An 11,341-nucleotide genomic window follows, 5' to 3' on the forward strand; every position below is an offset into this window, starting at 1 on the left:
ACACCGAGGCATCAGGGATGTGCAAACATGCAATAAATGTATGCAGGAACTTTTGATGGTACAGTTAAACCTGAATGTAACGAACCTCTGTGTAACGAATTCCTGGATTTAACGAAGTTTTTAAATTCTCCATTCGCACCTTCATTGAAGCCCATGTGTTTGCGATCTCTATGTAACGAAGGAGTCTCGACGGTTAACCTGGATGTAACTAATTCGATACGCTGATGAGTCAAGGTTTTTTGCCATTTTTCTGAAAAATCGGCTCGTGAAATGCACTAATTGAGCGAATGTCACCCGCACCGCGATCTCTCCTGCGTTTCCGAGTGTGAGTGCGGTGCCGGTTAGGTGCTAGGCCTGCCTGTAGTCGTCTGGTCGCGTGTGCCCCCTGATGTCGGTGGTATGGGTTCGTGTGTGGTTCGCGGTCCCTGAATTTTCAGGACAAGCTCTCAATTTCAAAGTTGTCTCCTCCGGCGAGAAAGAAGAACGTCACCGCCCGGTACAGTGTCCCAGCTGGCACCCCTTCAACAATTCTGACAGCAGAAAAAAGCATGCAGTTCGCGAAAAGGCGCCCTTTCAGCACAAGTTTGGTTCTTGAAATGCGTTAAAAAACCGAAGAGTATCAATAAGCAAAAGTAATACTTAGTTACGTTTGTGAATTGCGGGGCCGTGTCGTAGCAGCCAGCGCAATTAACGCAGTTTTTCAGGGTGAACTATATCCTGGAGCAAGGGTGCCTAGCATATTGCTTTCGTTTCGGCTTTATTCCCGCGAGGTTTAACTCGAAACCTGCATGTAACAAAAACCTGGATGTAACGAAAAAATGCGAATTTTTGTCAACTTCGTTACATCCAGGCTTAACTGTAATGCGCTTTTAAAAAAGTCGCAAACCACAGCAAGCGCACGTCATATTATATGATGCCGCATTCAAGGCAGTAAACTGTGTTTCAGTTTAGATTTCATTGAAATGTTTGGCTTTGCGTGCAAGCGAATTGCAGGTTTGCGGTTGAACACGACAGTCTGCCACATCCACTGACCACTTGTGCGTGCATACTTGGCACAGCCAGCCGGAAAATGTGATATTATTACCGCTATCGGCAAACAACGAGACGGCCATGAAATCGTTTGATCAACTCCAAACGTATTGTCAACACCTGCTACCAGGTGGAGGCACGTCGTGGGGATTTATAACGTCATTTAAAGTAGGAAAGTAGCGCCCGCACTGGAACTAGGAAATTATCGCCCTCTGCGGGCGGCGCGGTGTCTACATTGGGGTGTTGGTCAAGGTTAAGTCCAGCACCGCGGGCGCGTCGTCTGCTAGGCGTAGAAATCGCCGTTTGCGCATGTGATAAATTTGCACTGCTGGCGGGTTTGCCCCTTGTGCCACAAGGGCAAGTAACACGTCGTAAGCCGTGAAGCCATAGGGACCTCGTGCGCCGTAGAGTTGCCGCTGTTTGTTTCTTGAGTGCTCAAAATTTCACGCACTGGCTGAGTGAACATCATCTTCATCACGAGTGTGTTGTTTTTACCGAAAGGTGTCAAGTCCCAGCACTTTTATCGTAACGGCACCCTATGCAGTGGTGCGTAGCGCGCATATCAGCAAACGCCCTCGTTATGAGTACGCGCCAGTGGCGTAAACAGGATTTCTTCCCGAGTTTCCGGGCCCTATCAGCGAACATTTCCGGTACGAGTATACGCCAGTGGCGTACGCTGAATTTCTTTCCGGGCGATGAGGGTGGTCACAAAAATGTGAAAACATACGGGGGCGAATGTAACGATATAAATTAAAAACCAATTGTAGTGTTAAAAACTATTTTAAAAAGTTGTATCCATCATAGGCAGCCTCACTTGGCTGCCTGTAATGTATCCAATCTATTTAAAACCCCGTAACGAAGTAATTTTGCGAAAGGAGGAGAAGGGGTGAGGGGCGCCTGACTTTCGATAGCGCCTGCCGAGCATACACGCGGTTTGCTTACCCTGTATCGCAATATGTTCCAGCTTATTCATATTGTAATTTCAGCACTTGCTGCAAGAAGAATTCAGTCTTCTGATTTTCCCAGTGAGCGTTTTGTGAAATTGTTGCGAGAGGGAATCGCCTATAGTAAATGGCATTATCAAAGGGAGTATGCTATGTCGGCCTTTATCATGCCGCCCCTGAAGTTTACCTAGTGACAGTTAAAAATTCCCATTGCAGAAGTATACTCACCCCATCAGCATGCGATGGAAGAATGAAGCGTATAAAAACAAGTAAAACGGGTGCGAAGTTCTTTACTGCGTCTCGAACAAAATTACCGTAAGCACAACAACACCCAAAGGGTGCGCCTTTAAACGCTTCAGCCGCCCCCTTTAGGCAGTCACACCTATCTCGGTTGAACGCGATGTAAATACAAAAAAAAAAACAATTGTAAAGCCCTGTGTAAATCCCTCGCACAGTCTGGTATCCCCTACGGGGACACATTTGTCACGTTGAATACTGTGTATCCACATCGCTTGTCGCTGCGCGTCTGCCTTACCTCTTGGAATCGAAGGAAGTGACTTTTGAAACTCCTTTCTGTTGCTGCAGCCAAAAAACGGCACGCTGGCATTCTGTTATCCTGCACATTGCGTTGAAGCACCTCGTGTAATGAAAGAAACATCTATGATAGCGATGATCGAATCCGATTGCCCCACGATCTCAGCCGCCACTCACAGGGAGAACCGAGCAGACGGACCGAATGCGGTAGCCACCTACCACGTGACCAAAAAGGGCCAATGAAGGGCGCGGATTCGGGCGGCGGTGTAAGGAAAGCGATGGCGGCACTTTTGAAGCTCCATTGCTTTCAAGCATTTGTAGGAAAGCTTCGCCGACGTCATCGTTCGGTAGCAATAAAGAAAGAGTGGGGCTTTGGCAGCTAAATTTGCTGTACGCCGCCACACTGAGATGGCATAAAATAAACCCTTCCTGAATGGCTCAGACAGCATTCAGAGCCAATGAGTGCAGGCTTTCAGGAAGGTGGCGACGATCGAGTAATACCGTGCCCGGCTCGCCCCGCCCGCCTTGTGACGCGCTTGGAAACGTCACGAAAAACATGGAAGAAAAATGGCACAGAGGAAATATCCGACTATAATTATTTTTTTCTCAGCAAACAAGGCATCGTTGGCTGTCGAACAAAAGCTGAGAGGGCTACGGAACGCACGATCGTTCAGATGAAGCAAAATTTTGCGCACCCTTTAGAGGCTCTTTAAGTGGTGTTCCTTAGTTCACCCAAGAGTACTGTCGTATTTTGAGAATGTATTTCTTCTAACTTTTAACTTGCGTTTGTCTCAACATTTCAGAATGAAGGAACGAAGAACGAAACTCCAGGTGAAGTTCTTTTGCAGAGAAGAGACGGGCCACAAGCGGAAACAATGGCTTGAAACAGAGGGAATCACGCATCAATAAACAATCCTTCCAAAAACTACGATGTCTATAACCAAAAAAGGTGTCACGGTACCGTTGCGAGAGCATAGACAGGCTTGCTGACACCCAGATGTTTCCCCGGCATAAGCGAAAGACTTCCGGCACTGTGAAGCGATTTGAGTAAATGAGGACTATCATCTCTACTCTGTTATGCATTTTTAAAATAGAATCTTTATTTCGCACCATAAGTATTATGAGGCTGGAGATATTCCGAAGAAGATGAGGAAAATCAGCTTGACGGAACCGCAGGACGTCTGCAGGTGTACAGTTCTTCAAAGACATGTGGAAATATACAGTGCGACTCTTACACTCTAACATACCTTTTTATGCACTAATGTTACTCTAACAGCAATATGAACTAACGCATGAACTTATCATACTGACAATAAGTTCTCAGCAAGAGAACAAGATGAAAGCAGAGTTGATAGATGCCGTTTATTCACATTGGATGAAGTTAACGTTGAAAATTTGCAACTTTTATGTGCCGTACATACCGCATAAATGTTTAACGCGTGTTATCACATCATGGTAAGCATCGGGGGGAATATGCGTTTTCAACCAAGCTTGTTTTATTTAAGGGTATCTAAAGTTCCTATTTCACGCTGTGGTTATTCTGTCGTATGTGAATGTGGCTAATCTCTGACTGCTCCCTGAGAAGCTTTTCCAAAACAAAGTTTGCTATTAGAATATAGCCCAATTAATACAGCGACTACATATGCGCCCAATCCACTGACACATAACTGGTCAGACTAAAAAAAATACCTTTAATCCACGCTGTGAAAGTGGTTGAAAGCAAAGCTTTAAGTGACACGCACAACAATTGCACAAGCGACGCCACTTGAATTCACACATGTGGCTCTACAAAGAGTGAAACCAGAGATTCTGCCAGCCGTTACCTGGAATTTGCGAGGCCGGCGTCGCTAACGCAGTAGCGTCGGGAACGGCCGGGTTAGAGCGGCGGACGCCGCCGTTGTAGCCCGGCCGTGCGTCGCCGGAAAGAAAACGGAGAGGATCGTCTTTCGGAGGGTGAAACAGCTGAACTTAGCCACCCTGATTTGCTTGCTCCGTGCTACACCACCGCACGGCACAAGCGCACACACCGAAACAATGTGGCATGTGAGCTTACCGATTCCTATTTATACAGATTTTAACCAGATAGTTTAGTAAGACAGAGAACTGCGAGAAAGATGAGGGAACTTTTATAATCGCTATTTATCAGATTCAGTTGCTCCTTTCGCAATTAGTTATACCCCTTAAAAGAGAAGCGAATTGGTATTCACAAATTTAGAAAACAGAGTCCCATTCTTCGCAAGCAGTGAGCAAAAGGTAGCGTTTCTCTAGCGGCCAGATGCCTGTGGATGGTTTCTTTGGAATTTGTTTTCTCGCCCTGGCAAACCAATTCTTAACGTATCTTTGCAGTACGCCCACTTAGCTCCGTCGGGTCCGGATTAGGGAGCAGGTGCTGTCGATGAAATTAATCAAATCGTGCGAAGAACGCGCGCAATGAACGCGAAGCAGTGCAAAACTGGCTCAAAACAGCTATCGCTAAAGCACACAATAAAGCGGTCCTGCCAATGCGTCCGCCGTTGAGAGCAGTCACCTGCGTGCGCGGAACCCTGGGTAATTGCTCCCTATCCCCGCACCACGTACACCATGCTTCGTGAGTGAAAAGCGTCCTCCTCATCCCAAGCCGCGTTAGGAGTTTTTTTGCCCACACGCCACGAAAGAACCGTTGCTAGGTAGAGGTAGAAAGCTTTGCTTTAGAACGGACAACCCAGTTTTTAGCCACATTCAGTTTAAACGAGTGTATCGCAAACAGCGCGGCTTTGCATTCGGGTAAACGTGCTCCACGATGCTGCGGTATAGTGGTGAGAATGCCCGCAAAACAAACTGTTGTCTAAACTTAGGGGTGTATTTAAAAAAAACCTGTTAATTGTTGTTGTAAAAAGGGGTCATGTTTAATACATGCAAACCTAGCTATCACGAGCGCAGGCACAAGCTATGCTCCAAGAGTTGTGAAAGTTTGCCTTTATCCGAGATTTTGGCACCAGCTTCTAGCTGTATATACTTGAAGATTTGATTTATACATTCGCTTACGCTGAAGGGCACCCACACAACGCGCACCCGGCGTACCATCGATGGCGACACTGAGCGACCAAGCGACGGCAAAGCAGCCATAAAGATCTCACCCAGTCAAGTGGTGTTCTTGCGTTGAAACGCCCGTACAGAAAGCCCAGACTGCGCTGAGCGATTAAGAGCAGGCGACGCGGCCGTTTTATCTTCGTCTGGTCACGTGGAATCGCAGCCGCGATGCTCCGGACAAGCGAAGCGAAAAGAAAGGCACATCTTGCGCACCGGCGGCTCAAGGTAACTAGCGACGCAATGAATGTCCTTGAAAGACAAAGCGTAGGGCAGGAAAACGCGAAGCAGACTTTATTGAATTCGTAAGAGATGACCTCGGGTGTTTCACCTGGGCTGTTCCCTATTCCCAGGTTCCCAATAGCTTGGAGGTCTTATCCACTAAGGATATCAGCTGGCGCTGGCTCTCCGCGTCCGGGGCCCTGATGGCTGTCCACCAGGGGTTGGGGTTTTCTCGCAGATGTGCGGCGTCTTGAGGTGCCGGATGGTTGGGACAGTCAAGGACCATGTGGTAGATGGTTCCGCGGGCCAGTTGGCAGTTGGGACATGTTTGTGAGGGGCAGAGGGGGGTAGAGCAGGCTTATTCTGTATGGTGGTGGGTAAGAGTTACTCTGGAGCAAGCACCAGTTAACGTGTTACCCCTCCTCATGCAACTGATAAGGTGGTGTTAGAGTGCTCCGGATGGTGGACGCTGGCTTTGGACTTTGGCAGTTCGGATTTTGGAGTTGAGGAGGATGGATTGTAGACATTGATTTAGCTCAGTTCGCATGGAGAAAGCTTCCCTTTTTAACCATGTATTTAAGAAAAGCCAAGTTGAAGCTGGTGAAGTTTACCACGTCCGCTGATTCCTGTCTTCGCATCTGAATTGCGGAGAGGGTCGAATTCTTATTATTTACTTTTTGTTTTTTCTCCCTTTATTTCGCTTATCTTTGGCTCAAGTTTTAGAAAGAACGGTGTAGTAGTATAAGTTCATTTTGCTATTAATATTCATTTCATGAGGGCACTGGCTTAATCGGCCTTTGCGAGTTCGTTCTTGTGTTTTTTTAGTATTTGCTTTGATAAAAATTTATGTAGTTTTAATTTTGTGTATTTAAGCATGTATGTGGGTGTGGGTAGGAGGGGGCGCGTTTCTGTTTTTGTGTATGCGTGTGTTTACATGCAGGTGCGTGTAAGCTTGGGCGTCTTTGTGCGTGTGTGTGTTTCCCTCTGTGTAGCGCGTATTTAGGATAAAGCATAACTGGGTATGCGGCACGACAAGTGTGAAGTCATTGTATATTATTCGTATGGTTATTTTGGTGTTTAAAGGCTGCGGTTACACATACGTTTTGTTGAATTTTGTGTATTTATAAGAAGGCTTAAAATGTTGCTTTTGAAGAAAATGCTCTCATATTGTTTGGCCCTTCTTACGTGCCAATGCGGCATTGCGATTATTGTGAATTTGTGATGGACCGAGGAATAAAAAATACTGACGTGCGTGCCAGATAATAACCATTACATAATATTAGGATTGAAACCAATAAGTCAGTTTCCGGGAACCATTGCAACTACGTATACGTTATCACTGATCAGTGACCGTAACATGTGGGCTTAAAAAATTCAGCCTCTTAAACGAGTCATTAGTATCGTTATCATCGGCCCCAACCACTTACTCTGTGGGCCCCAAGGAGAAAGGTAGCCCCCGGCCCCAAAATTTCCTTATCCGGCACTGGTCCTGCGTTTAACTACAATCAACAAAGGCCACTTCTTTCTGGTGTAAAGAAACGAAGGCCTGATTACCGCACTTTTAACCAAGCCCGGTTATGTTGAAAGCCTCTATAATTTCTCGCTTAAGCTGATTGGGATGACGGAACAGTACAAACGTTTCATCTAAAAGGGGCTGACAGGAGCGCGAGGAACATAAACTACACGATATCTCATTTGTCGGATCACTGCCGTTCATGTTCCTCGCGCTACTGCCAGCCCCTTTTAGATAAAATGTTTGTACTGTTCCGTCATCCCAATCAGCTTAAGCTAGAATTTATAGAGGCTTGCAACATAACCAGGCTTGGTGAAAGTGCGGTAGTCAGGCCTTCGTTTGTTTACACAAGAAAGAAGTGGCCTTTCTTTATTGAAATTAAACGCAGGAGTAAGAGAAAATCCTTCCTGTTATTTCTATCGGTGTTCTGATGTTACCTTTATCGTATCGCATGTGCTGATTCGGTGTTTTATGTATAAATGTTGCTTCGTTTTGAATAAATCTCAGTTGATAGTCAGCGCTTGTCCTATCTGGTTCTTTTCTTTGTGGTCCTGTTTCAATTGATTGATTGTAGGGTTTAACGCGCCGACGCAACGCAGGCGATGAGGCGGGTGGTAGTGGAGGGCTACGGATTAATTTTGACCACCCGGGGATCTTTAACGTGCCGCGAAATCTCGCACACACTGGTGTTTTTGCTTTTTGCCTCCATCAGAAAAGCGGCCGCGGTGACCGGGAATCGAACCCACGTCGTCGTGCTTAGCCGCACAACGCCTTAGCCACTGAGCCACCGCGGTGGGTTGTGGTCCTTTTTTAACGCGCTGTTTCCGAAACCAGGACTTCTGTGTTCGCACCACACATGAACGCCGGATTTTCTGCTTTGGGCAAGTATCGCCACGTTTGGCCTTTACACCGTTACATTGGCTTTGTCTGCTTACACAGGCTTTTAATAGCTGAGCTGTTGTAAAAGCCGGAAGTTCGGTGTTTCAGGAAAAAATAGCCAAAAATTGAGAGCGCTCGTGAGCGCGTGCCTAGCGGCGACCACCGAGCGTCCCAGGCACGCGTAGTGGCTTTAGCAAAAAAACTTCAGCGCTGTCGGCAAGAGCTACCACGCATGTAATGCTTGGCATGCGGAATACGACGACATCGATGCATATGACGGTGACTACTACTAACCCAGTGCAAAGCAATGATGGAACATGTCGACAAAGAATTAAAAAAAAAATGCGTGTTGCTGTGCCCTTAAGTCCTATCGTATAAAGCAATCCTGCAGCTTCGCTATGGTTCAAGACTTGCAGGATTTAGTGCAAGCTTCCACATTTGAGCTGGTGCAAGTCTATAATGCTGAGGCTGACTTTGCATCCACCGCTCGCTGCGAAGAAGACGATAACCTCTTCGATGCATATGATGAAGAATACTAGGACCAAAACTATGCATATAAACGATGATACTGAAACTTCACTACGCGTCCGGCAATGCTCATCTACAACAGCTTTCACGTGAGTGCAAGATTCTCTGATTTTCGAGGCATTTCTTCTCCTGTATGGAGCGAAACAGCAAAGCTACCTGCGTACAACTGCACGTGGCGTCCCTGCAGACGGGTGTCTCAGTTGCTGGTGCTGGTGCCGTGTGCCCAGAAAAAGGGGGAAGTGGGGGCGGGCTTCATGCGAAAAGTATCAAGAAAAGAAAAGCCGCGGGGTTAACCAGCGAACGGGGCTGCAGTGGGTGCTGCAGCGGAGCCTCGTGCTCCAGCAATGGTATATATAAAGTTCAAATCTTTACAAAGGTGATACTGTCGGCTCACACTCCCTCACCCTGTCGAGGATGAGAGAGAAGAAAATAAAAACAAATGGAGTGACGAAAAGATTGCTTTAGGGGGCCACGCATGCCCAGCACCCTCCACAACCGTTAGAGGCGAGCTTCGGACACGTGTTGCTGACCTTGCAACATCCGCGCTTTGCTATGGCGTTGTACAGCTGGAATATAATACTACATAAGGTATTGTGTGCGACATTGAAAAAGATAGAGCTGCCAAGGACGGTTATTCCTAACAACTTCAGCTCAAGCAGCTGCCTTGGTTGCCAATACAGCAGTGCAAAAGACCAGCTTATAGGTCTCAGACGAAGCAAGGAGTAGGTTACGGCAGTCCGAACGTGCAGCCCTCTCTTCCAGTTGCGTCAAACATGTTTCTGGTTTGTTTGTTAAATTTCTGTGCACGTGGGCTTTGCATTTAGGTGTGATTGTAGACTTATACTGAAGCATGTATGCCATCTGCTTCAAAGTTCTATTTATCGCGTCTACTCTGGTAGGGGGGCCTGATTTCAAAATTTTGATCCCTGCCTGGTGCATGGGTTGCTAGTTCGTTTGGGTAAACAACGTAGCCGTAATTATTTATTCTGCCAGGCCTTCCGCCACGATATGGTTCTGTCACTCTAGACGTTCGGACTCGCCAGGGATATTTAGGACTACTCACCCAAGCGCTTTAGGCGCTGCACTTAACATCAGCATTTATGAATGCGCCCGTGTTGTCTAACATGTTTCTTTAGGTGTAAAAAAGCCGACCGGGTTACTCATGGTCCGAAAGCGTCCGACATAACTTTTGTACAGCGTAGCATAAAACTGGATACGCGGTCAATTTACAAGTGAAACTGAGGTCACTGCGAAGGCGGTTGGACTTTCGTATGGTGAATACAAAACTGATAATGCTGTTTCGTGAGGCTTCTCTACCGTATCTCGTGTCAGTACAGTAGCGTTACTGGTTAGTGCACTAATTTCACTCTAAGTCATTCAGCCAATGATTTCGAGCGCATGCAGATTTCAGCTGTGGGTTAGCTAGAGCCGCCTCATGGGTCTGTTGAGATTGCACGCGAAGCTGATAGCACGATAGCACCCGAAAGGATGGGCAGCGAAACGGGACATTCGGGCAGCAACGTAACACAGCCAAACCTCTAACGAAACCCAATCTAGCAAATTTCCCTATCTAACGAAAAAGTCGGACTACATCGCCAGTGCCAATACGGCTCAATGCTTTTATGAATTCGAACTGGCGAAATAGATTCAGCGCCATTCCAGACTTCACAACTTATTTCGAGAAACAGACGCACTACAAAAAGGAGCGATTTCGAATGTGTTCCTTCAGAACGCCACGAAGAGTACTGCACCACGTTAGAAAAAACAAAAAAAACAGGCATCTAGTTTCTTTTTTACGGAGTTCCACAAGATAAAGATGATGCTAACGGCCCCGACACTGCTGAAGCTCCTGTGCCCCTTCCAGGATTACTTGCACAGGCACTGTCATGCTGGGGTTCAAAAAGGAACCAAGGACGCGTTGAATGCGCTTCTGTGCTACGGATAGTCTCTTCGCCCAATGCTAAGTAAGCGCACGCAGACAAAAATCACATAATTTTTTGCCAGGAAACAAATTCGTCTCAGTGAATCATCTGCTCGGCAAGGTTTCAAAAACTGTTTCACCTTACATACGATTATCGGGAATCGTAATGTCTTCGGACAAAGCCGACAGCCCCGAAAGCCTGGGAATTTATTTTGGTCTGGCGCTTTCGCTTTTGTCGGTTAATAGCAACTGACTGTACCCTATATTTATTTATTTATTTACACATACTGCCAATCGCAATTAGGAATTATTGCAGGAAGGGCACATACATTGTGGAAGTGCGAGATTTATACAAAGGGTACTCATTGAAATATTGCAATACGAGTGAAACAAAACCGACAGCAATACATTTTGACTATATCAGTACATCATAACTACATCAATACCATAGGACATCAATTCCAACTAGTATTGAAAAAAGAATAGTGAGCACTTCAAACAGTGTACAGGAAAAAAAAACCCAGTTTTGACATTCCAAAGACAATAAGTAACATTCAAGCAGGGGTGAAAAAGTTTCCAATGATTCACTGTTTGTTATACTGATTGGCAAATTATTCCACTCACTAATTGCTAGTGGAAAAAAAGAATATTTAAGACAGTCAGTACGGCACTGATATTCATTTAGTGTCTGTGAATGCTTTTGTC

The 11,341-nt window shown here is 46.2% G+C and overlaps 1 protein-coding gene across 2 annotated transcripts in view; it reads left to right on the forward strand.

The window, feature by feature from the left end:
* Window positions 1-3,463, forward strand: part of LOC144152884 (sodium-coupled monocarboxylate transporter 2-like) — a 69,759-nt gene extending 66,296 nt beyond the window's left edge. For both annotated transcript variants that reach the window (XM_077684414.1, XM_077684413.1), the window contains exon 16: window positions 3,311-3,463. In XM_077684414.1, the coding sequence (XP_077540540.1) occupies window positions 3,311-3,391 (81 nt within the window). In that variant the 3' untranslated portion in view covers window positions 3,392-3,463. The remainder of the gene's footprint in view (window positions 1-3,310) is intronic.
* The last annotated feature ends 7,878 nt before the right edge of the window (window positions 3,464-11,341 follow it).

This window comes from Haemaphysalis longicornis, unplaced genomic scaffold (genome assembly GCF_048455015.1).
Source record: "Haemaphysalis longicornis isolate Haplotype H1 unplaced genomic scaffold, Haemaphysalis longicornis Haplotype H1 scaffold_9, whole genome shotgun sequence".
NCBI classification, from domain to species: domain Eukaryota; kingdom Metazoa; phylum Arthropoda; class Arachnida; order Ixodida; family Ixodidae; genus Haemaphysalis; species Haemaphysalis longicornis.